At 48.3% G+C, this 27,224-nt stretch overlaps 1 protein-coding gene across 1 annotated transcript; it reads left to right on the top strand.

Moving 5' to 3' along the window:
* Nucleotides 1–396: 396 nt before the first annotated feature.
* Nucleotides 397–25,070, top strand: VAX2 (ventral anterior homeobox 2; the record flags this gene model as incomplete). Its single annotated transcript, XM_080932644.1, has 3 exons — nucleotides 397–643; nucleotides 20,147–20,334; nucleotides 24,627–25,070. 3 exons carry the CDS (start codon nucleotides 397–399, stop codon nucleotides 25,068–25,070), a joined length of 879 nt encoding a protein of 292 aa, XP_080788770.1.
* Nucleotides 25,071–27,224: the final 2,154 nt, after the last annotated feature.

Genomic DNA, 27,224 nt, shown 5'->3' with positions numbered 1-27,224 from the left:
AGGGGCCGTCCAGTCTCCAATTGCTGGGCTCTAAACACCGCCCCACGCGAGAAGGCGCTTAGACACCGCCCCCTCCCCCTTCTCCACTTTTCCCCCTTCCTACTATCCCTCCCCCTTCTCCTCTTTCCCTCCCCTCGTCCCTCTTCCCTTCACCCCCTCCTCCTCCTTTCCTCCCCCTTAACACTCTCCTCTTGCGCTGCTCTGACGGGATCCACCCAGAGTCCTGGAACCCCAGCTCGCGCCCAATCGCAGGCGGGGGCGGGGCCTGGAGGAGGGGCGGGGCCTGTAGAAGGGGCGGGGCCGATGGAGGAAGGGGTGGGGAGGGGCAGAGAAGGACCTGCTCCCCTGAGCTGGGACTAGCGGCTGCTTGTGGCCCAGGCAGCAGTGGCGGCGGGCATGGGCGATGGGGGCGCGGAGCGGGACCGCGGCCCCAAGCGCCAGGAGGAGCCTGGTGGCCGCAGCGGGCGTCATGGAGAGCACGGCGGAGCGGAAGATGTGCGTGCTGATACGGGTAGCGCGAGTCCGAGGGAGATCGCTGGGACCTCCGTCTCCAGCCCTGCGGGCTCCAGAGAGAGCGGCGGGGACAGCGACGGACAGCAGGCGCTCGGTGAGACGGACCACTGCCGCCGCATCCTGGTACGAGGTAAGGGGGCAGCCGCAGCTTTGATTCCCTGGGCCACCAAAGCTGCCTTTCCTGGGGCCTCCGATTTCCCATACAGCGTCCATCTCTCAGTTCGTGTACTGGTCCATTCATTCGGCAGTTCATCCTGTAAATAGTCCGAGCGCCTATTGTGTGCGGGACACTGAGCTGAACGCGGGGGACAAAGCAGGGGGCTGGAAGGAGTCCTTGTTTCTCCGCCCTGCCGGACAGGTCCTCTTTCTCTAGGCCCACCCGGGCTGGCTGGTGTACAATCAGGTGGAGAAGCCGGACACCGAGAGCCAGGGCCTCCGCGCCGGGGTTCTCAGAGCAAGGGCGGAGAAAGTCACGCGCGCTGTAGGGGCAGGATTGGGAGGGACCCGAGTGGGCAGCTGCTGGAGAAGGCTGGGCCACGTAGGCGGTCGGACTGCTCCCCCTCCTCAGCCCGGGTCTTGTTTCCCAGCACCTGGCCTTGCACGGGTTGATGCTCGGAGATGGCTGGGGGGACCCCGCCGCAGCCCCACTGCTCCAGTTCCCACTCGCTTGGACGCCGACTCCGGCGCTCTCCGCCTGGCCTGGCTTTCTTCCTCCGCTCTACCCGCCTTCACCCGGAGTACAGCCGCTTCTCCCGCGCCCCGCCCCCCCATCTCCGCGGCGAACTTGAATCCTCAGTACTCCCCTGCCTTCGCCCCGTTCAGATCCAGGCTCCTAATGCCAGTATCCTGGGTCTGGGCCTTTCCCAGGTAGAGACTTGGAGAAAGAAGTCTCCTGTCCTGAGGCCAACTGGATCCCAGGCCTGCGGCCTGTTGTTTTCCTCCGTCCTGGGGTTTCGGATTCACTCACTCGGCTTCTCCTACCTGCCTCCCGCGGGCCTCAGAAGGCCACCGACCCACAGCCAACTTTCTTTTACCTAGGAGAACCTAGGTTTCTCTCACCCAAGTCTCGAATATCTTAGTGGAGTACAAGCTTCCTGAACCTTACCACCACCACCATGTGAGTGGCCCTGGGGATCTGAGACCCAGCCAGGGCTGGGCATGGAGGTACAGGAAGCTCTCTTGAGCCGGCAGGGACCCTGCTTAAAGAAACACTCCTAGGAATAGGTGTGGTCATCAGAATACTGGGTGGCCACTGCCATTCCAGGTTCTAGGGACCAGCTTGGTGGTGTAAGGAGGTTGAGCCACCAGAAATCCCAGCAGGTGTGAGGACTCGTCAGTTACCTGAGGTTAATATGAACCCCAATTTGTCCTCTGAGAGGTTCTAAGGGCAAGGAGTGACCACCAGTTGAGTTTCTCGTTGAGGAAAGCTGCAAGGTTTCCAGAGACAAGATTCGGCATATCCCGCTCTTGGGCGAAGAACAACCTCGCCATTAACAACAGCGGTTTCCCCAGGTCAGGATGGCTGAGTTCTGAGCCCAAACACCACCTCCTCCATTCCACAAAACCTTTGTGTAGAAGAAATAAATCCTGTTCATGGGCATCAGTGGGACTGTCTCTGGTGCAGGCTTGCAGATGTGGGAGCTGCCCTCCGTCCTCTGGGGTAGAGCCATTTAAGTCAAGCAGAGAGAGAGACATACATGATGTAGGTTTGCCCAAGCGCATCTTCGGGGGTATACTTTTATAATGTACCCCCACAAGGCAATTCCTCCACATTTGTAAAATGGAATGGAAATATTAAATTCGAAGTACAGTTACCCACCACGCTTAAATAAATAGCAAATGCAGAACTCACAAATCCCTCTGCCCCTCCCCCATTTAACGATGGAGCTGTTATTACAGGCCTGAAATGCCCAGGACGTCATTTACCGCTAATCCCTCCTAGGCAGGGTCACCCGTGTCAGTCACTGCTCAAGTACTGAAGCCCCACCACAGCTAAGGGTGGAGGCCTCCGTAAGTAAAGCCAACCCAACACTGGGGAAGGCAAGCCTTCACTGTCCGAAGTGAACAGCCCTCCCATACGTTTTAGCACATTTTACCCTTGTCCTCTGGTCCTTCCAATACATGTCCCCCTCATATTCTAAGAAAGCCATTAGGAGGTGCAAGGGAGAGGTCGCTGTGGGCATAAGGCTCTCCTAAGAAATGACCCCACCCTCTCCAATTCTTTTCACCCTCCCCTGGGTGTGGGATGGGTTGAGACACTGTTAGCACTGGAAAGGCCAAAATCAGGCTGGAGGCAGAGGTGAGCAGAATTGGTGTCTCACCTCCTACCTCCACATTTCCTCCTCTCAGGGAAGCTTGCTGAGGATTCAAGGTACTGTCAGGAACGCAGAAAACACTGGGCCCCGCTCCCCAAAAATATTTGTGAAAGGGAGGGATGGGTAGCACTGAGTGACCTCTGGATCCCATCTAATGGATAGGGTGGTGTGACTCGTTAGAAACTTCTCTTAACTACCCCCCAACACACACACACACACACACACACACACACACACACACAAACACACATCATGGGATGAGCTGCTGTGGAAAGCCAGCAGTTTAGAAGTAAAGAACCAGCTGATAAAGGAGAATCCTTGGGGAAAAAGCAGTGAGACTCTCCTCAGTCCTCTGAGAAACCCTGCTTGGCCAATGTCTCAGATTTCCCAGGAGAAAACAATGCAGGAGGCCAGGAAGGCCACCCTGCCTTCAAAATGGAGGCGTCGCTGGCTTAAGTACCGTACCATCAAGATGACGTCCACAGTGAGGCTTCCTCCAGGAGTCCACAGTCTCCAAAGCACACCTGTGTCCGTCCCTTGGTCAAGAAAGGGTAATGTGGAAAGCACCTTTTGTTTTGTCTTCGAAGGCGCTACCAACACCAACGCGGTCAGGAAGTTGCCCGGAAGGAATGGGGCCTTCAGCTCTGATCACACCCTGCAGTTGGCCAGCCCTACTCTGACTCCTAGTGGATCAGAGGAACTGGGATCTTGGTGGGCAGAGGAAGAGGGGAAAAACAAGTGCAGTTCACAGATCCAGCATTGGTAATCCAAGGCCGCCACCGTTGCCTCAGAACCTGGTGCTTTGCATCTGATTTTGATAGATCTGTGAAGCTCCACGGTTTTAAGGTCAATGCCAAGCAAGAGGTACCGATAATCTGCTCTGTCACGGGTGCCATTTGGAACCTGCTGCCTCGGCAGGTCTCCAAACTCTAGTCAAGACAGTCTCCTACAGCCTTTGTAAGTTCGGTCTCCGAATGGCAGATCCTTCCTAGGAGCAGTGGTCATCCACCCGGGTAGTCACCCACTCGGCTAAAACACTCTGCAGAAGAAGCTGGACACATGGCGCCCGGTACTCAGAGGTCCAAGGGGTCCCCGAGAAGATCCAGCCTTTGACTTGAAATAGTTAAACCCTGACCTGAGCACGATTTGGCCGTTCAAACCTTCAAACCAGCCATGGCGGAGCACCCAGCGGAATGGTCACTTGGAGCTGGCCCCCGAGCCGGGAAACCTCCAGGCTTCAGGCCTGGTCTTGCTGAGCAAGCGCTGTGCAGCGAAACTGCCGAGATCTGGGCAAAGCCCCAACCAATCCCCGGCCTCTGAGGTCTCCGTATCTCAGTCTGCGGCCCTGCACACATATGTTGTGGGCTGTAGAAGAACCATTCAGGAAATCGCGCTTTGGGAAATTTTGAAGTTTAATTTTAATTTTAAATTTTTTTAGTGTTTGCGAGGAGTCCTTTTAATTTTTTTTCAGGCTGCTTTATACTGTCTTATATTTTCACCATCATTTCGTTTGTGGCGGCCTAAGACCCGCAATCTGACCGCTGGTCCGCGCCGCCCTTGATTTGGGTCTGTATTTCCCCCTGTATGTTCTGACCGCCCTCCCACCCCACAGGAAACTGAAGCAGGAGGCAGAATGCTGCATTGTTTCGGCTCCTCCGCCCAAGCCTCATTTTCAGAGGACTGTAGAGACAATCCAATGGCTCCGATCTCTCCTTTCTCCTCCCGCACAGTCACGGTGGATCCCCACATCCTCTGAACCCAACGACTGGGCGCCGAGAACGAAAATTTTGAATGCAGGAACTGGGAGTGTGGATCGGCTGGGGAGATCGAGATGTAGGCGGGCTCGCTTCCAAACCCATTAGGCACTATCCAGGAGGAAGGGTATCTATGCCCGTCCCTTAGGCCTAGTCATTGCTCAACTGCCTCTCCTGGCTGGATACAGTTCTCCCATTCCATTTTAATCAGGAGCGACAGGGGGAGCCTATGAGGTTTTGTTTGTTTTGTCTTTTTTTTTTTTTTTTTTCTGTTTGTTTAATATGAAAGAAATTGAGAGGACCTGGTTCTCCTGAGATCCGCAGACTGAAGGCTCCAGTCGGCACGCACCGTTGGTCTGAGGAAATGCGCGGAGGCCAGCAAGCCCTCCCCCCGGAGACCTAGGGTAGCCTAGGAGCTGGGCTTGGCCTCCCTTAAATCCGGAAAGGCTGTTAGGGTTCTTCCACCTCTTACAGAGCCTGGGATTCCCAGCGGCCTAGACACTGTGTAGAGGCGGCAGCGATCCTCGATCCTCAAGGATCTGGCCTTCCTGGCCAAGGCTGAAGCAATCAAGTCCAGGCCTGGAAGCTGAAGCGGGGTGTCAGCCGGAAGAGGCAGTGCCCTCAACCCCTGTGATCTCGGGGCTGTGCGCTCCTTTCTTCTCAACTCCGTCCACAGACACCAATGTGCACCCCTGCGTACCTGAATGATTGCGCCTGTGGTGTATCTTAGCCTGTAGATTTGCTGTCTCCTAAGACTCAGGGCTGGTTGTAAAACCGCCCTGCGCTGGACTCCTGGACCGTGTGGCCAGGGAGGGAGCGTCAGGAAAGCAGGGGCCAGATTCTTGGATTTCTTTGAATACCACGTCCACTAAACCCATGACATTTTTCCGTTCTCAGCTCACAATAGGCACTCAAATATTTGCCAAATAAAAGGGGGGGGAGATCATTTGTTAATGTCATCTATTTTCTAGGCATGAGACAGTTAGCGAGCGACCACTCCCAAACGAATGTTCTGAAATACCCCCCCCCCCTTTCGGTGTTATACGTTCGTGTGGACAGGAGCAACTTAGCTGTTAAAGTGTAAGATCGACAGCCTCTTATTTTTAAAATTTCTAACTTTGAGAATTGTTAAAAAGCAAGACTGAACAACCTTAATTTTTTCCATGTGCACCTGTGTGCCGGTGTGTGTGCACGCGTGTGCATGTGTGTGTGTGTGTGAGAGAGAGAGAGAGAGACAGACAGACAGACAGACAGACAGACAGAGACAGGTTTCTCTGATCATAGGATGCTTCTGTGAGGAGCAAACAGCCAAAACTGATTGCCCAGAGTGGTGGTCCGGCTGGTAATGCCAGCACGCTGTAGGAGGCCGAGACCTGAAGATTGCCTCAGCTTCAAAGTCAACCTTGAAGTATATCAAAAAACAAACAGACAAACAAAAACACAAAAGTAAAACAAACCAAAACAACAAAATCTAAGAAGGGAACTGGCTAAAACCACTGGATAAATCTGCACCCGCAAACCCATAAAATGAAGTTTCTTAGAAATAAAAAGGAATTGCTTCCTTTCAGTGGAGCCTTGACCTCACCACCTCACTCTGGGGTTGCAGGGAGGATCCCAGCCTCAAGGTCCAGTTTAGGCCGCACTCAGCTTTCATTTCAGAAGACACACTTCACTGGAAAACACAACCCAAAAAGCAAAGACCCGAGGGAAGCAGCCCTGCCCTTCCAGTCTCTTCCCCTGTGCTAGTTTGAAACTCACCTTAAACATTTCGAACATTTCCAGTTCCAACAGCTCTGTGTCCGCTGACCTCGCAGGAAGCCAATTCTGTAGTGTGGGAAGGACCTGCACTTGGTCTAATTTAGTATAAATACCATGGAATGGATTCCTAAGTCCTGGCTTTGTGTAGATTTTTAAAACGTTTCAGTGAAATAAGTTCTTAGCAGTACAAGTGCTGATTTGAAAGGCCTATATGATATTTAAAATATTTCATTTAATTGTCAAGTGTGGAATTCACCAAAACTTCCTTCACATATACCCATATGTTTATTTATTTTATCATACTTTTTTCTTTGTTTGAGCACGTGTGTGTGTGTGTGTGTGTGTGTGTGTGTGTGTGTGTGTGTGTGTTCACTCTTGTAAGTTCAGGGGACTATTGTCAAAAACTGGTTCTTGCCTACAGTCTGAGTTCTGGCGAGATAATTCAGGTTGTCCTTCCCCAGAACTGCCTAGAATCTGCTGAGCCTTCTCACCACCCCAATCCCCACCTCCCTTTCAAACTCTAAGGTAAAAACCCCATTTTAGCCTAGTCCAGTGGCAGCCATTTTTATTACCTTGTAATCCATTCTTTTAGATCATTTGTGTGTGTTTGCACATCTGTACATCTATGTGTTTGTTTTCCTTCCACTGCATTTTAGATATAAAGAATCCTTGCCTGTGTTTAACAAATGTATGGCGTCTCTTTTGTGGATGTTCCTCACCTAGCCAGAGCACTATTAATGGACTTTGGGCTGTTGCTATTGCATGCACATTGCAGTAAGTAAACTTGTTTGTTTTGTTTCGTTATTTCCACTTGGTGGGTATATTCTTTGGGGGAGCTCCTCAAAGTGGGCTACTGGGTCAAAGGGTGCCTATGTTTATCATTTGAAAGATAATTCCAAACTGCTTTTGGGTGGTGACAATTTACCTTCCTACTGAGAATTTGAAAGGTTCCTTTTCCACACTGCTCTGCATCCCGGGTGCAGGCAAGCCTTGGGTTTTTGGCTATTTTCCTAGCCTGTTCTCTTGACTTATTTTGTTAAGTTTGTTGATTTAGGGTGAGTTTGTTCTTGCTAAATATTTTACAATTTTATTCAAGTGTGTGTGTGTGTGTGTGTGTGAGAGAGAGAGAGAGAGAGAGAGAGAGAGACTACAGACAGTTGTGAACTGGGATATTATTTCCTTTTCCCCCTCTCCTACACCTTTCCCTTCCCTTTGATGTCATAAAGGTACTCTCACTCCCAACCACCCTCTCCCAACTCAGTGCCCTAGCTTCCCCTACACTGGGGAAGTGAGCTTTCACAGGACCAAAGGCTTCTCCTCCTATTGATGCCAGACACTGCCATCCTCTGCTACATATGCAACTGGAGCCATGGGTCTCTCCGTGTGTGTACTTATTGGTTGGCGTTTTAGTCCCTGGGAGCTGGGGGGGACTGTTAAATCATCTTTCCAACTTTTGGGTTGGTTTTTACATTTGTTTGTTTGTTGCTCTGTGAACACTTAAAGGTCAGAGTCAGCTCTCTCTGCCTTGTGGAACAGGGGAAGCTCCTCGGGCTTGGCAGCATAGCACTTTGACCAGCTGAGCCATAGGCTGGCCCCTGGTTTTGGCATTTTAAAACAGTGTATGTAGCCCAGGCTGACCTAAAACTCATTATATAGCTAAGGTTGATCTAAAATTCTGGATTCTCTGTCTCCACTTCCCCATTGTGTGTGAGAGCCACCACACCTGGCCTATATGCATGTAGATAGTTATTGCCAAATCATTCTGGAAAAAAAAAATCTAGTAATTCACCCTTCTACCTTTGCCCTTCCCTGAACAGTGTGCATCACTGAGACTCTGAGTAACCGCCATTTATCTTCACTTCTCTGTGAATGAGTCTTCCCACCTGTGAGCCCAGCAGCGGACTCTTTCTTTTGACAGTTTTCAAATGATTCTTTCCATATTGGCCGATTCTGCATTATAGTCCCCCGATTGCTTTTAATGTTACTATGGTTGTTCTAGTTTATAGCTTGCTTTTGTTTTTGTGATGCCTTTGTTTTCTGAAGAAGTATGATGCCTTCTCGAACACAAAGTCCTTCAGACTAGTTTGCTCTGCCACGTATTGAGAGATGCTCCCTTACTTTGTGTCAGACTAGTTGTCTTGCCACTTATTGAGAGACGCTCCCTTACTTTTGTACATGATCTACGTCCACTCCAAGGATGCCTCTAGTAACTGAAAAACATAAACACATGAGTCATGTTTGCAAAACCATGCAGTGTCTTCAGAAACTCCCTTTCTCATTTAGCAAATATGGTGTGAAAATATATATAGAATGTCTTAGTTTCTTTTTGAATAAATTATACATTGTTCCATTGTGTGTAGCTAGCATGTTACTTATTTAACTAGTTTCCTGTAGATGGGTATTCAGGTTGGTTCTTTTTCTTTTTTACAGTGCTAAACTCTCTCTCTCTCCCTCTCTCCCTCTCTCTCTCTCTTTCTCTCTCTCTCTCTCTCTCTCTCTCTCTCTCTCTCTCTCTCTCTGTGTGTGTGTGTGTGTGTGTGCATGCATAGGCATGTGCCTGTGTGTGTACATTGAATGAGAATGTGGGCTCACATGCCCTGAGTGCCTAGTGCAAGTCCAGGCAGAGGTCAGAGCAGGACAAGGCCTGTTGTCCTCTGTCCTCTATCCCTTCCTGTCTCATTGCCTTCAGACAGGGTCTCACTGGACCGGAAGCTCCACATTTTGCCATATTAGTCAGGCCGGCTGGTTGGTGAGTTCAGATCCGCTTGCCTCTGCCCTGGAGAGCTAGGGTTTCAGGCACAAATCAGCTTTCCTTGTGGGTTCTTGGCCAGCCAGCCACCCCCCAGCCCTAAGGCTGCATCTTAATGTAAACAAGCTAAGGGTTTCTTTTTCTCTCTTACGTTGGAAAATATAGAAGCAGGAGAGATCTCTCGTTATATTAACAACTGTTGCTCAGGCTCTGCTGTCGTTTTTGTTCTGCTTTGTTTGAAAATGGCCGTTTACCCCTGAACCCACCCCAACTCCTGCCTCAACCACATCTGACATAGAATGGATAATTTTTGTTGCAGTAATAGTTAATTTTATTAGATTACATGATGACAGTGAGCAGCCGTTGTACTGGCCTCTTTAATTCTGTATGTTTGAAATCATCATAACAAAATATCTACACTAATCGAAGTCACTTCACAGATACGCGGTATGGTTACAGTTACCTAGACGCAAAATTCCAAAAAACAAACAAAGCCACCATAGGCATTTGTATATTTTATGCCAAAAAACGTGCTAGCTCTCGTTCCCAGCAGGCAAGAGCGCACAAGTCTGTCACTGCTTCCTCCCAATGGAGGCCGTTCTTTAGCTTGAGCAAAATCTTTTCAGGTGAAGAAACAAAGGAAACCACAGTTTTCAACGGCCAGTGAGTTAGACCTGTCTTCCTCTGCGCTGTGCATTTTAATTTTCTCCGCTGTGCATTTAATTATTTACATGTTGAACTGGCTTCTGTTACTTCAAGTTTGGAAGAGCATTTTCTTTTTAAATGTAAGATTACTTATTTCTGTGTGTATGAGTGTTTTGCCTGCCTGTATGTATGTGTACCCATTAATACTTCTGAGCCCCCCATGTGGGGGATGAAAATGGTACCTGGGGTCTTTGCTAGAACAGAAGAGCTCTCGGTGGCTGAGCCTCTCCAGCCCTGAAAGGCTATTTATACACTAAGGAAACAATCCCTCTTTCTGAGGCTTGTGTCACACACATCCTTTCTTTTTAAAAAATCTTCCTGAGATTTATTTTGTGTGTGAATCAGAGTTGAAACTGTCATCACATCTAATGACGGTCTTCTTTGGGTATTCTAGATTTTAGTCCCTGATTAGACATGGAGGAAAGGGGAGAGAGAGGAAGGGAGGGAGGGAGGGAGGAAGAGAGGACACAGAATTGTGGAGGGATGAATCAATTCCACACAACCACATGCAGACAATTATCACTTATGCTAATGGTGCTGGGTGTGGCCTCAGCACACACATATTAAAATTGAAAAACAGTGATGAAAATGGCTCCTGTGCAGGGGGGACGAGAAGGTAAAGACAGGAGTGCTGGCCTGCTCACTGCCCACACACACCTTCCTGACTTTTGTCCCCACCGGGGACACCTAATGCCACGCAAATGCTATGTTAATAGTCATTCAACTGAATTGTTTAGGAAACTGTTAAGTAAACATTTTGATCTGCATTCACTTGAATCCTTGAATATGCACACAAGCACGCGGCTTAAGACTGAGAGTTTGGGGGAGAAGGTTGGGTGCACAGCAGGAGACCCCTTATCCCGTTTGCTCAAGGAACTGGAGGGAGCTCAGCTCAGGGTGCAGCGGGGGAGGCTATGTTTCCAAGCAAACTAAATACTTTTTAAAAATTATACAGTGGATGGTGAGAGAAAATTCCTACTCTGGTCAATGTCTAGTGTTCAGAGGGAACAGAAGGAGCGGTGTTTATCTTGCCAGAGTACTCCCGTGTGGTTACTGTACAAAGCAACAATACACACACACATGCACACACACACACCCACACAACCTCACGCACACTTGCTGTTGTACCTGACCGTGTCTGGTGAATGTCCATCCAGGTCTGTTGATGAAGACCGTCCTTATTTTTAATAACGGCTCCGGAGAAGCCAAAGGCTCCCGTTACCAAGTATTTGACACAACTTCTTATTTGCTTTAATAAAACTGCATTATGATGAATTTGACTTCATCAAACTTCCAGTGTTGCTTTAGGACAGGAAGGTCTTTGAGGGTCCTGGGAAGGACTGTGTATTTATTGGTATTTATTGCTTGTTTATTGGTTTTGTTGATTTTACATGGTACTGGTTTTCACCCAGGAAATGGCTTCCCAATGCACCACCCCCAACCCCTCCGTTACTTTCCTCCCTTTCCTCCTTCCCCTTAGCCCACTTCCGGTTTCTTTTCTTCGGCTGGTTTTCAGTGTGAATGAACAATTCTAGGACCTGAGTGTGAGAGAGAACACATGTTCTCGGTCTTTCTGACTGTTTTATGTCCTTGAACTTGCATTAATACAGCCTCCAGTTGCATTTTATTTTCCAATAATCGGCTTTCTAAATTTAAAGCATCCTTCTTTCATTGCAAATTCCGTCTATTCAGCTCCGTGTGCACGTGTGTGCATGCATGCCATAGCTCTTGTGTGGAGGTCAAAGGACAACTTCCTGTGAATCTGTTCTCTCCGTCCACCGCGTGGATCCCTGGATCCCGGCAGATGGAAACCAGGTCACCAGACTCGGTGGCAAATGCCTTAACGCACTGAGCTCTCACTGGCCCCCAATTTAATTCTTCTTTACGGCTGAATAAAAGTCCATTTGTTACCACATTCTATTTATCTGCTCATTTGCTGACAGACCTCATATCATGGCTATTATGAATAGAGCTGCAGTTGCCCTCCCCAACCCCCAGTACTTTTCGTATTGTATGGATTTGTGTTTCTATTGACAGCCTCAGAAAACAGAAAACCTAATTACCCCGACTCTAGCCAGCACGTTCCTAGTATGAGAAATAAAATAATGATATTTCAAAAATCCAGACGCCTCTCGAGCTGCTCTCCTAGTCCCTTCCTGACTCACTGGGAGTCTGAGCACTCTCCTGTTTTATCTTTCTTAAAGGTTTATTTATTAATTAATTTTATATGTACAAGTTTATTATTATAATATATTAAAATAGATATAATATAATCTTATATTTGTTATATTATATATAACAATACATAGTCAATATATCAAACTATACTTATAACAAATAAAATAATAAAACACCCAATGAAGTATAATAATTCTGTAATATAAAGTATAAATAATTTATTACATATTATTACTTTACGTGTAGTTTATCTGCATGAATGTCTGTGCTCCACACGTGTGTCTGGTGCTCATGGGTATCAGGATAGAGTGTCAGACAATCTGGAACTAGAGTTCTGGACAACTGTGAGCTGCCATGTGGGTGTTGGCAATCGTGTGACAATCAAAGCCAGGTCATCTAGAAGAGCGGGCAGCCCTCTTAAAGACTGAGCCATCTCCCTGCCCAGTGTGGCCCTGGTTCTGAGCGTCAGCGTATGTTCTGCCCCCAAGTCTCTTCTTGGGTCCTGTGTTTAACTCTCTCACTTCTGCAAAAGTAGTCAAATTGGTCCCTGTTTTCCTTTGCATGGTGTGTGTGTGTGTGTCTGTGTGTGTGTGTGTCTGTGTGTCTGTGATGTTTGAGGCTCTTTTTCACATTTAAGTGTTCATTTGGTATGGATACGATGTCAGATGGATTGGCTAATCCCACACAATGAGCTAACTGTCTAAGACCCATGCCTTTAACAGGCCTGTCTTTTCTCCAACTAATTTGAAATGCCATCTTTGTAGACACTCAGGTCCTGGAGGGCTGTGGCTCTGCTTGGAGGCTCTCTTTACAGAGTCACACCACTCTAGTGACTCTTGATTGTGACAGATTTTGCCATGTGGTGATGTTTGTGTGTGTGTGTGTGTGTGTGTGTGTGTGTGTGTGTGTGTGTTTGACACAGAGTCTCTCTATGTCCTGGATGTCCTCAAATTCCTTATGTAGACCAGGCTGGCCTCAAGCTCACAGATAATTTCCTGGGTCTGCCTCTCGAGTGCACCACCACACAGCTCTAGTTTGATGATCTGTATAGCCATATAGTCACTGAACACGGTGGTGGCTTTACAGAGCCACTTTTAGAGACTGGGATGATGATTCTCAGCACCGCTCCCGTGGTGGAGGAGAGCAGAAACCACGTGGGTGTGTTATCCCTGTGCTAGAAAGCTGAGATGGGAGGATCCCTGGAGTCCATGAGCTCCAAGTTCACTGTGAGGTCCTATCTGAAAACAAGGTAGAAAAGAATAAAGGAAGATACCGGGCATTGACCTCTGCCTTTCACACACCTAAATACCCGTGTGTATACACACACACACACACACACACACACACACACACACACACACACACACACACAGGCTTTTTCATTCCCATGGATCAAGTAATTCGGCTGATTTCTCCCTCCTTTCCACTTCTCACCTTTTAATTATTCCCGTTTGTTCCCCCAGTCTTGATTCTACCTTTATATCATACATATCCAACACACGCACACACACACACACACACACACACACACATACACACACACACACATACACACACATACACACACACATACACACACACACACACACACACACACACACACACATATCCATGCATCTATGTAATATATACCCAGAGATGAGGAAGGCATGTAGTATTGTATTCCGAATTCGGCTTGTTTTAGTTAATACAATGATTTCTGTTTACATCCATTTTATTGCAAAGTTCATGCGTTGATTCCTCTCCATGGCCGCGCACACTCCTCTGTGTAACACGCATTGCGTTTTTTCTGTCCATGCAGCTGTTGATGGAGACGGGGATAGATGGCGCCTTAATAGACCTGGGTAGTCAAGCGTCTCTAACAAACTGAATTCCGCCTCTTCCTTTGCAAAGACTTCGTCCTAACTATTTAAAATCCCCAATAAACTTGAGAGTGAATTTTCCACAAGGGATTTTTTATAGTGGCAACAATATTTCTGGATGAAGGCAGAAAGAATTTTTATCTCAATTAGAAGTTAACACATTAAAGCAAAGTCCGGTGGTATATACCTGTGATTCCCAGAGGCCGAAGCAGGGGGATTGCTGAGTTCAAGGACAGCCTGGGCTACAGAGCATGGCCTTGTCTCATAAAGACAAAATGAAGATGACCAACAACAAAACCACTCACAAAGAGCCTGAGGCAGAAAGGGTCTTCCTGGGTGAGGCAGGGAGGGAAGTCAGGAGCCCTTCAGGGTCCCGTGTGACAGGGGCCAGAGGATCCCTGTTTGGCCTGAAGACTGGGTTTGCAGCTTCCTGGCTTGTTTCATTATCTTCTCTGCTCCCACTGTTATCTTGTCCAATTTAAAACTAATCTTTTTTTACTGAAAATTATTAGGTATATTTAAAAATAAATGCTTCTATTTTTAAATTAAACATTTAAAATTAAAACATTTAAAAATAATTTAAATGAATACTTTCTCCCCATTCCCAACAAAGGACCTCTAGAAACAACCTTGTCTATTTCGTTGGTCCCTGTGTCCTCAGACTCGACAATTGATACAATAATAAATATGTATTGAACAGTTGAATATATGATTATCCTTATTGACATAAATGGGATAGTATTGTACTATTTTTCAACAGTAGTGTTTTTTTCAATATATTTCAAAAGTATTGGATTTTTTTAGATTTATTTATTTTATGTATGTGAATACATTGTCATTTGTCATGGTCTTCAGACACACCAGGACATCAGATTCCATTACAGATGGTTATGAGCCGCCATGTGGCTGCTGGGAACTGAACTCAGGACCTCTGGAAGAGCAGCTGGTGCTCTAACCACTGAACCACCTGTCCAGCCCTTGATGCGCCATTTTGTAATTGATGATCTGCTCACTTGCAACTTAATGGCATGAGGACATTTTCACTTCATCTTATTCCAAATAAATAATTCGTAGTCACCGGCATACACAACAGGTCCTCACTTGGAATGTCCCTTACAGGGTGGAGGGATGGCTCCGTAGTTCAGAACATTTGACACTCTTGTAGAGGACCTGAATCCCAGCACCCATTGGGCTCACAACCAGCTGTTTCTAACTCCAGCTCCAGGGTATCTGACAGCCTCTCCTGGCCTCTGTGGGCACTGCACACACATTCAGGGGTGTAGGGAGGTGGTGGTGGATAGTTCTAGAATGTCTCTAACCATTGCCCTATCACTGTGCACACACATCTGATGGTGAGCACACCCCCCATCCTTCTGGCGTTCCCACTTGAACACACTCCATTCCTGACATAACCATGGTCCACTTATTGACTTGGAGCTTTAGTACAGTGCACTTCTGCACACTTATTTATCAGCTGAGAGGCATATATGGAAGTCAGAGGAGAACTTTCAGGAGTTGTTTCTCCTCCGCCATGTGTGTTTGGTTCCAGGAACTGAACTCAGGGCGTCAGGCTTGGCAGTGAGCGCCTTTACAGGGTGAGCCATCTCTAGGGCTCTAAAATTGAATACCTGCCTTAACCTCATCTGAGCCACTTAAAAATCATGTGTATGTGTTATTTATCTGTTACTGTGATAAAACACCAGGACAGAAGCAACTTATAAAAGAAAGGCTTTATTTGGGCTTACGGCTTCAGAGAAATCAGAGTTTATCACAATCCTGGCAGGGAAGAATAGCAACGGGCAAACAGGAAGGCTCGACTAGCAAACTGAGACCTCACATCTTGAACTGCAGTCACTAGGCAGAAAGTGTGTACTGGGAATTCTCCATGGCTTTTGACACCTCAGAGCCTGCTCCAGGTAATATACTTCCTCCAGCAAGACCGAACTCCTAGAACCAAATATCGCCACCTACTGGAGACTAAGTGTTCAAACCAACTGTCTGAGCCCATGGGGAACATTTTCACTCAAATTTAACCTACACGTGGGTTAAAACGTTCCTAGTAAACATTAAAATGCATTTTTAAATGGTAGGCGTTTCTGGTGTACTATTTTAAATCATCTTACAGCCACAGGGTACACAGAGGCACAGAGGACCGTGACTGTCCTCTCTCTCCATTGATGAATCTGTGTATTTGGTGACAACACAGAACCCTTGCTTTGTCATTTGTTTCTGTTGTGGTTAAATTCATATTTTGAGCCACAAGAGGTACAACCAGTACAGAAAGATCAGAGTATCTACTGCCCAGCCTGGCTTCGCTCATCAGGAGCATTTGCAGCACATTACCAAAACCAGAGAACAGTCAGGCCCTGTGCTGCACACACGTACTCCCTGAACTCGGGAGCCAGGAGTAAAGAGAGTCAAAAGTTCAAGACCAGCTCAGGGTACATACAGAATTCCAGGTTAAACTGGATTTCAAGAGCTTTTGCCTCAAAAATAGAAAGTAAAACAAAAATCAACAAGAAAATCACATAGAAAATTGTGAGGAGGGCAGTCTGAGGAACAGCCACAGACCTCCTGAGCTCCGTCTGTGTGTTCTCTCTCTCACTGCTGTACCTAACAGTCCTGTGATCTCTCCTCACACGCATACCTTCATAGAGTGGCTGAAATGCAGAAGGGTTGGCTCAGCACAAAAGGCTTTTTCCTTTCTTTCATAAAGAAATTTTAAAGACTTGTTTTATTTTTAATTCTATGTGTGTCTCTGTGTGGTTTGGGCACAAAAGTATATGTGGCCTCAGAGGCCAGGAAGGCAGAGTTCTGAACAGTCGTAAATTCTGACCTGGCTGCTGGGACCCAACCCCAAGTCCTTTCCAGGAGCAGCCAGTGTTCTTAACCACTGAGCCATCTCTGTCCTGCAACTGTAATCCAGGCTGTCCTTGAACTCACAGAGATCCACCCATTTATGCTGGAATTAAAGTCACACACACACCAGCACACCGGGTTTAGAAAGGGCTTTGCAATGCTCTCCTTGTCGATCCCTGGCAGCCATGGCTCTGTCCCCTGCCTTCCTAATTTTGTCATTCTGATGTTGTAGACTCGGAAGCACCTGGCTTCTATTTGTTTTATTCTGCACGTATGTAAGTGTTTGGTTTGCAGGTACGGCTGCGCGCCACATGCATGGACTGCCCTGGAAGGCCAGAAGAGGGCATCAGATTCCCCAGAACTAGAGTCACAAATGAGTATGCTGAGATTAGAACCCAGGTCTTCTGGAAGTACAACCAGTGCTCTTAACCACTGAGCCATGACTTTTTTTCCAAGCCCGACTTCTTCACTGTGCACACCAAGCTTATCAACGCCTATCCTTCTTCACTGCTGAGCAGTATCTCCTTGTATGGCTTTAGCATAGCTTCTCCAACCGGCCCCCTGCTGGAAAACATCTTATTTCCTCTTGGAGGCTAGTAAAAGAAAAAGTTGAGGCTCATTTGCTAGACTACCGTGCATGAAGCCCTGGGCTAAATTCAGAGCATGGTGGGATAGGATATGCTTGGGATCCTAGCAGGAAGATCGGGAGTTCAAGGTCACCCCCAGCTATGCAGAGCTTGTGGACAACCTAGAATCATGAGACCCCATCTAGAAAATAAAACAGGTCCTGGAGAGAGCAGTCAACAGTTAAGGACACTGGCTGTTCTTCCAAAGGACCTGGGTTCAATTCCCAGCACCCACATAGTATCTCACAACAGCAATTCCAGTTCCAGAAGATCAAATACTTTCTGCTCTGGTGCAGTGATGTCCTTCTAACCACCTCACGTCATCCCACCCCACTCACCTGCTTCCAGGGCTGATTGAACATGAAGGTGGGATGGATCAGAGCCAGAGCTCACCCTGAAGGCTGAACTGGAGCAAACGGGAGCCATAAGGTCAGGGCATAGAATGGGAGTCAGAAGGAACAGCTAAGGCTACTTATTTAGAGCTGAGATTCTAAAACTAGGACCATAGTCCTCTGGGGCTGAAAGGCAGGCAGCATCCCCAACAGATTTCCTGTCACGTGTTCTCCAAAGGCTTCTCCAGAAGATCCCTTCTTTATTCATTGCTAAACTCCTTGCTGAGACTTGTCACCTACTATATTGAGGACGACCCACTGTGTGTTCATGAAGTGAAGCAAGGGTGGGCCGCAGCTGTGGTTTGCATGTTGGGATTGAACCTTGTGTCTACTCAGCAAGCTGCCCCACTGACCTACATCTCCAGACCCTGCTTGTTGCTGCTACTGTTTGTGGAGAAAGGCTCTCACTATGGAGACCAGGCTAGCCCCGAACTTGGGTCTTCCTACTAATATCAGCCTAGTGGTGGGATTTCCTACTACCCTCGGCATAATCAGGGTGTTTTTAGGGTTTATTGAATACTGTCAGTGGGGCCTTCAGGAAGTTTCTTAAAACTTGCTCCTCAGCTGTAAAGTGGGGAAGTGACAGTTCTATCTCCATGGAGACACTGGGAAGGTTCAAACTTAAGACCAACACCAGGCTCAGGGCAGGGGGTTGTCTATTTATGACTAGAGTCACCACCCTGTTAGCCCCACCATCACATCTCTGAACTCCTTCACAAGTCTCCTGCTTTTAAATCTTTTAAAATATTTTAATTACATGTGTCTGTGGGGACATACGTGCACATGTGTATGTGTACCCATGAGACCAAAAGAGAGTACATAGATCCCGCAAAGCAGAAGTTGTAGGTGTTGTGAGCCTCCCAACGTGTGCTGGGAACAGAACCCAGGTTCTGTAATTGCTTTTTACTGATGAGCAGTATCTACAACCTCATCTTTCTCTTCTTAGGATTTGCACATAAGCCAGTTTAGGAGTACCCAGCACATAGCAAATGCCACCTCTGCGCCCCCTGGTGGAAGTGGAGGCCCTTGTAGCACAGGAGGTGGCATTTGCAGGGGCTTCCTGAGCAAGGGCTGCCTAAGCAAGGACTGCCTAGTGGCTAAATTGTTATTTGTTTTGTTTTGTTTTAAGACAGGGTCTCTTATATGCCAGACTGGTCTTGAACTCCTTCCTGCTTCTTCTTCTAAAGGGCTGGGACTGTAAGGTGCAGCACCATGTCCTCCTGGTAAACTTTCCAGGCAGCTGCTCCTCCCATTGTGGGAGGAGCTGCTAGTTCTCTTTTGTGATCCATGGGTCCCACAGGCACAGCGCTGCCTGGTTCACTGTCTGGTTATTGCCTATGCTAACAGGTTTCACATCAGTGGTAGAGAGTTTAAAGCACTTTCCCTTCCCGGGTGCCTTGTGGTGCTTTATGCTGATGGTGATCGTGGGCTGCAGGACTTTGGCACTTAAAGCACCAGAGGGGCTGTGAAAGACACACTAAAGCCCGAGGTGGCTCAGCCGTCCAGGGACACAGCAAGTGGAATAGTTCCCTGGCTGGAAGATAACCCAGCAGTCTAGCAAGGTGATACCAGTCCTTAGGCGACTCAAGATTTTCAGCTCCAAATCTGCCCTCTTGTTCACATCAGCTAACCTCCTTATGGACCAGGAGGGAGTAGGGCTCCCTGTCTCCAGAAAGCCTTCTAAGACTGACCACATGCAGTTCTGATCCATCCTCTCTGGGCGTGAGGGCTTGTTTCTGCTTTGTTCCAGTTATTTCTTACTCTGCGGAGAGAACAGAATCCTTGATGAGCCATAGTGAGTCCTTTCCGCCCAGGCCACGATAGCTGACCTGACATTTTTGTTGAGGCTTACTTATTCCTCTCTCTCCTTCCCTCTTTTCTTCTCCCTCCCTCTCACCTCATCTTTTCTTTCTCCCTCCCTCTCTTCCTCCCCACTTTTCTCTCATTCCTTCCCTATCTATTATCTATCTATCTATCTATCTATCATCTATCATGTATCATCTGTCTATCCATCATTTATCTACTATCTGTTTGTCCATCCATCCATCTACCCATCTCTCCATTATCTATCTATCTATCTATCTATCTATCTATCTATCTATCTATCTATCCATCTATCCATCTCCTATCTATCTATCTATCACTATCATCTACCTATCTATCCATTCATATATCTCTATACATATGACTCCATGCATGGGGTTGCCAAGGAAGCTCAGCTCAGAGAGGCTCAGCAGATCCTCTGAGATTAAGTATTCAGGCAGGGTCCTGAAGATTCCTCATAGAACCTTATCAGGCCATGAGTTCAAAGTCAGACTGAGCTATACAGTGAAACTTCTATACAGTGAAGAAGAGGAAAAGGAGGAGAAAAAAAAATCCACAGATGATCTAACCCAGCTAGTGAATTAACCTGGCTCCCTTCATGATCCTTGCAGATGCCAAGGGGACCATTCGGGAAATTGTCCTGCCCAAGGGCCTGGACCTTGACCGACCCAAGCGGACCCGTACCTCCTTCACAGCAGAACAACTGTATCGTCTGGAGATGGAGTTCCAGCGCTGCCAGTATGTGGTGGGCCGAGAGCGCACGGAGCTGGCCCGCCAGCTGAACCTCTCTGAGACTCAGGTGAGAGCCAGGCCAGGTTTCCACTATCTGGTCCTGGTGACCTCCTTGGATATAGTGAACACCATACACCCGGGAAACTCCTTGGTGTATGAGGCCAAGGACTGACGTAGAGGGGCATGACTTGGGAGGAACATGCACACATGAGGGAAAAACTTAGAACCACAGGTAAGACAGAGCCAACAGTGCCAGCAAGAGGGCTGGGCTGGGAGTGGCGGCACATGCCTGTAATCCTAAGGGCTCAGGACTGCAGGGAGAAGCATGAAGACCTGGAAGCCAGTCTGGACTACATAGTGAGACCTTGTGTCAAAGCAAACAACATCTAAAAGATAAAGAGGAAAGGAAGGGATGAAAGAAAGAGAGAGAAATGGGAGAAGATTCAATGGGTAAAAGTACTTGTTGGACAAACATAAAGCTCTGAGTTCAAATCCCTAGAAAACACATTAAAAGCTGGATGTGAGCACCTGTAATCCCAATGCCCAATGGGGAAAATGGGAGACAGAGAATTAGACTCCTCCCACCCCTCATCTTGCCACAGGCATTCCAGGTATAGTGAAAAAGCAAGGAAACCATGCCTTAAATATGGTGGAAGACAAGGACCCTAGGCTGTCCTCTGACCTCCCCATGCAGGCCATGGCTCATATTCATACACATGAACGTTCACACACATGTGCATATTCATACACATGAACGTTCATAATCCACATGTACCAATGGAAAGGAGAGAGAAGGGATGGGAGAAACAGTCAAGTCTCAGTAGAAGTGTCACTCATGTGTAAGAATGGAAAGGCCATAAATGGGGAGAGCCAAGCTGCAGGAAGTGAAAGGCTCAGGACTTGTCTTAGTCACTGTTCTATTGCTGTGAAGAGACACCATGACCAAGGCAACTCTTGTGAAAGAAAGTCTTTAATTGGGGTTGGCCTACAGCTTTAAAGGCTTGGCTCATTTTCATCATGGAAGGGAACAGGGCAGACACTGGAGCAGTACCTGAGAGCTACGTCCGGGTCCATGTGCTGAGAGAAACACTGTCTTTAGCTTTTGAAACCTCAAAGCCCACTCCTAGAGACACACTTCCTTTCAAATAGTACCACTTTCTGGTACTCAATATATACTCCTAAGGGTGACCTAGCCAGCCAGCTCAGTCAACAGGGTTCTCCAGCGCCGGAGCGAGGATTAAAAAAAAAAAAAGAGACGAGTAGACAAAATTGTGGCATGACCCCCAGCCAGTTCTGAGGCCTAAAGGCGGGTTTGATTCTTCCTGTCTACTTTTATATACCATTTTAATTACATGCAAGTAATAGTAAGGTCAGCTCTAGGTTAAGGAACAAGCAAGACAGTGAACACAAACAGGGAACAAGCGAGGCCATAAACAGCATCCCATAATCACTGTTTCTAAGGCTGGTAAAGATGACGGTGTTATCTGAGCCTACTTCCCCATCCTAGGCAAAGTCATACTCTTGCCTGAAGCCTACTTCTTTGTTCTAGCCTAAAATCAGATTTCTCTATGAGCTTACTTCCCTGTCCTAGTCTAAAGTCAAGTTAGTGACTGAAGCCTAATTCATTGTTTTTGCCTAAAACTAGATTCCTGCCTAAGCTTACTCCTTGCCCTAGCCCAATGTCAAATTTCTGCCTGGAGTAGCCCTACTTCCTTGTCCTGGCCCAATGTCAAATTCTTGCCAAGCGACCCCAAAAGCTCTCCACATTTAGGGATCATTCTCTCCAAACCATCACAAGAGATATTGTCAGGTAAGAAGTGCCTCTGGGTGGTGATCACTTGGCTTCCAAGGAGCGAAAATTCCAGGGTGTACCAGGCACAATGGCTGGAGCCTGCAGTCCCAGGTTCCTAGGAGGCTGAGGTAACAGGATCATGACCCAAGAGTTTAAGACCAGTCTAAGCAACCCAGGGTGAGCCCAGATAAAAATAACAAAGGATTCTGGGAAGAATGAACCATGATAAACTGCTTTCTTCCTCTCAGCCCTTTCTCAACCTCTGTCACCTTCCCTTCATCTTGAGGTGAGTGAGGTCCTCTGTGTAAAGGAAGGGTCAGCCCCTCCTCCCCACCACCAAAGAAAGGCTGGTATGTTAACATACCATAGGATGCTGTCTGGGGATGTGGCTCCGTTGGTAAAGTGCTGGCTTAGTATGCACGATGCTCTGGGCTGATCCCAGCACAGCATAAACTGGGTGCAGTGGCACACACCCCTCCTGAGGAAGTAGGAGGGTCAAGAGTTCAAGGTTATCCTTGGCTACAGAGTGAGTCAGAGGCCTGGGCTACATGAGACAGTGTCTCACACCACCAAATAAACTTCCCCAGAGGAAGAAATGAGAAAAGAGGAGGTTTGAGTGGAGGAAAGGTGAGATGCTGAGTTAGTGGTCCTCTCCCTCAACAGGCCAACGGATGAGCTGAGGGCAAGCTTCCAAGCCCCATGGGTCGCCAGGCAGCTTTAACAAGTGCTACTCTAGCTGCCTGGCAACCGTCTTCAGTGCCACTCCATTGCCCCTGCCTTAGAAGGCCAGAACAGCAGGTGAGAGATGAGAGACACCATTCACACAGAAAGGTGAGAGACGAGAGACACCACTCACACAGGAAGGAAACGAGGGACACCTTCCACATTCCAGCATGGCCTTTAAAACATGGATGTCGAGTATCATCCCTGTTTTCAGGAGGCTGAGGCAGGAAAAAGCAGAGTTCAGAACCAGCCAGGGTTTGATAGGGAGACCTTGTCTGAGATCTAAATTGTTATTAATAGCATTTTTATTTTTCAAATGAACAAGCCTTGGAATTGAGCACTAACTTCAGGCCCAAAGAGATATTCTCTGGGGGTCGGGGGTGGGGAGTCTCCCAGCCCTAAAAACCACACTCTACTGCGGGCCTTGGTGGCCCAGCACAGAGACCCTCTGCAGGCACTAAGTAGCTCATCTAGGGCAGGTAATGTCCAGGAAACACCCTTCAGGAGAGGGCCCTGGCCCTCCAGGAGTCAGCCAGCAATGGCTTCCCGGAAGAGGGACAGAGCAGAGCCAGAAAGAACCAGCACAGAGGCAGAAGAAACCAAAGGCTCCTTGGAGGAGAAAGGATGGTTCACGGGACTCCTCATCCGGCAGCCTCCAGAAGCCCTGGGACTGATGGAGGTGGAACGGGGAGCCACCAGTGTTGGGAGTGCTGCACCAGCAGCACACTGGGGATTTCTGGAAATCCCGATGCCTCCCTCCTGACCCAACTCTGATAGGAAGTTTCGAAAGGAGCACCGGGCACTGGGGTTTACAGTACACACAAGAAGTTTGTGTGCAACCAGGCTTACGAATCCACACACGACAAATGAAAAAAGCCAGGCCGCAGCCCCAGCCCAACCTTCCCTCAGCCCTCAGTCTTCTCTCCACCTCTAGGGCACCACCAGTTGGGAGTCAACCCATGCCCTCCTCTCCTTCTGCACATAGAATTCTGCCAGCAAAGGGCATTCTGCATTGGCCATGCCCCTTGTCACTGTCATCCACCCCTCATCCCCCACAGTGGCTTTGTTTCTTTCCTAGCACAGGAAACAACTTTGGAGCCCTTCCCTCACCCCCTGAGGTCCCATGAAAGCCAGAGAAGATGAGAAGGCTCCTGGCCCTTTCCTTCAAGGTCTGGGCTGTTCCTGCTCTACTGCTGACACATGCTGTCTTAGCTCATGCATGAATAGTACATGTGACACATGTGACACACAGTATGGAGCTCAGTTGACAGTCTGTCCACCATGCACAGAGCCCTAGGTTGTATCCCCAGCAAGGTGCACAGGCAGATAGGATGGTTTGGGCCTGCAAGGCAGCACTGAAACCCCAGCAAGGGGTTCAGAAGTTCAAGGCCATCCTCAACTACATAGCCAGTTCGAGGCCAGTCTGGGATACCTGTCCAAATAAACATAAGTAAATAAGTAGCCGTTAGTTGCTCGGTTGGATCGCAGTTTAGAGGTCTGGGCCAAAGGCCCTTGGGAATTACCTACATAAAAGTGATGTCTAAGACCAACACCTGGCTTAGAGCAAAGGACCCGCAAACTCTACCTTCTGTAAGCCAATCTGCTCCTGGGTCGGAGCCAGAGCAGCAGTGAAGGGCTGTTTATACCTTGAGACCTGACTCAGCTCCTCCGTACAGCCTGGTGTGAGAGGACATTAATGGTCTGCTCTTCTTTCCTCTCCTGTCTTCCCCACCCTTTGCCCTTTTACCCCACCCCACCTCTGAACTTTCTCTCCTTTTATCTTGGCTCCACCTCCTGCTCCTCCCCTTTCCTTTCGCGCTCCCCTGTGTGCCCTCTGCCCCAAGGTGAAGGTCTGGTTCCAGAACCGGCGCACCAAGCAGAAGAAGGACCAGAGCAGAGACCTAGAGAAGCGGGCATCCTCCTCTGCCTCCGAGGCCTTTGCCACCTCCAACGTTCTGCGGCTTCTGGAACAGGGCCGGCTGCTCTCCGTGCCCAGGGCTCCCAGCCTCCTAACACTGACCCCTGGCCTGCCAGGCCTTCCCGCCAGCCACAGGGGCACCTCCTTAGGTGACCCCAGGAACTCCTCCCCACGCCTCAATCCAATGCCCTCAGCCTCAGCGTCGTCCCCTCTGCCACCCCCTCTGCCAGCCATCTGCTTCTCCGCAGCTCCACTCCTGGACTTGCCTGCCAGCTACAAACTGGGGTCCTCCGCTTTTGAGCCCTACAGCAGACTAGAACAACAGAAAGTAGGCAGCCCTGGCCAAAGTGACAAGAAAGCTGACATTTAAGAGTCCCAGCCCCGTGTGACACTGAGTCCCTAGCACAGCACTACCCCAGCCTCCTGGCCCCCGTGGACTATACTGAGCAGGCCTGGAAGAGGAAGAGAGGGCACAGCATGCGTCTCTCCACCTGCCCTCAGCTCAGAGACTGAACCAAAATGACTTGGGTCCTAATTGTACTCTCTGATGTGTGAGTGCTATGTGCGTGCGTGTGTGTGTGTGTGTGCGCGCGTTCGTGTATGTACGTTTGTGTGTGAGTGTGTATGTGTCACTGAAATAAAGAAGGGAACTGGTCCCAGAATCACCAACTCACTCCCATCTGTCCCTGTTCTCAATATGTAGCAGAATGGGAACCCCAAACTCGTTGTAGGCAAGCGTTGTAGGCACTGGGGCTGGTCCACAGTCATAGACCATTATTAACCCCTTCCGCAGGCACCGCAGCCCGGCAACACCCATGCTTTCTCTGGTTAAGATGCCCCTATGTAAGCTTTCCTTTCAAACTTCAAGAAACTTGTTCAGTGGGCAGTAAGACCTTCAAGGGGGTGAATGGTACAAGATATAAGGTCAGATCAGAGGGAAAGCCAGTAAGACCTTGGGAGAGAGCCTGGGAAGCCGGAGGCACTCAGATAGCTTTCATGTTAGTTTGTAGCAATGATATAGACTCTCAGGAAGGTACCTGTCCACTGTCACTGTACACTGACTTTTCTAGTTACTGTGGCAAGGCATATAACAGAAGCGAGCTGAGGAAGGAAAGGTTCATTTTGGCTCATTTATTTTATTGAAGGTGCTGTCCATCTTGGTGGGAAAGCATAGCCACAGAAGTGTGGCAGCTGGCCACACGGCACCCTCAGTTAGGAAGATGGGATGATTGGATGCTGGCGCTTAGGTCTCTTTCTCGTTTTCTGAGGATTGCTGCCGCCCACATTCAGGGTGGGTCCTCTCTCCTCAGTTAAGATGCTGGAAATGCCGTGACAGAGATACCTAGAGGTGTGCACAGTAGGGTGATTCTAGATCCCATCAAAGTGACAATTACCCATCATCCTCCTCACTGCTAACTTGGCACACAAACATGCCTCTCATAAACAACAGTATTCCACCCTAAAGTCTTATGTAAATTTAAAATGTGTTTAATCTTTCGTTAAGAGTTTCTAAGGTCTTCACAATTCCACAGTTGCTCAAAGTGTGGAGATTCAGACAAACTCAGACAAAATTACTAAATTCAGACCCTACTTTTAAAAATTTAATACTTTTTCCCCCCGCTGTATGGAACTCAGTCTGTAGACCATGGTGGCCTCAAACTTAGAAATCCACCTGCACCTGCCTCTTGAGTGTTGGGATTAAAGGTGTGAGCCACCGCTACACACTTTCAATACATGGCGCAGAGTAAGTTTTCCCATTCCAAAAGGGTGTCATTGCTGTGAGGAGACACCATGACCAAGGCAACTCTTATTGAAGACAGCATTTCATGGGGGCTGGTTTACAGTGTCAGAGGCTCAGTGCATTATCATCATGGCTGGAAGTACAGCAGACATAGTGCTGAGGAAGGAGTTCTACTTCGAGATCTGTAGGCAACAGAAGGGGACAGTCCTCTGCAGGCAGCCAGAGGGAGGCTCTGATTCTACACTGGGCTGAGCTTGAGCATTGGAAACCTCAAGACAGCCTAAACAGTGATGCACTTCCTCCAACAAGGCCACACCTCCTCCAACAAGGCCACACCTCCTCCAACAAGGCCACACCTCCTCCAACAAGGCCACACCTCCTCCAACAAGGCCACACCTCCTCCAATAAGGCCACACCTCTTAATAGTGCCACTCCCATGGGCCAAGCATTGAAACACAGGAATCTATGGTGGACAAACCTATTCAAACTACCACATAACAAAAAAAGACAGGGCCAAAATAAAACCAGAGTCCGGCGGGGTAAATACAAATCCTGTAGCTCTGGTATCTGGGACCAAGAATGCAAGAGGAGATATCAAGGTGCCATGAGGCTTGGGTAGTTCTGTCCCTCTGTTCTGCCACTCACAGCACATGTAAGCTAACTCAGCACTGCCTACAACTTCCCTCAACAGACAATGGTTCTATCATCTCCATCACAACTGAAGCTTTATCCTCACAGTTTCGTGCAATGGCTTCTCAAGGCTTCCTTGTAGGAGATTCAAAC

The sequence above is a fragment of the Micromys minutus genome, assembly GCF_963924665.1.
Source record: "Micromys minutus genome assembly, chromosome: 18".
Lineage (NCBI taxonomy): Eukaryota > Metazoa > Chordata > Mammalia > Rodentia > Muridae > Micromys > Micromys minutus.
Note: the sequence above shows the minus strand (reverse complement) of the source record. Positions and strands in the feature narration are given on the sequence as shown.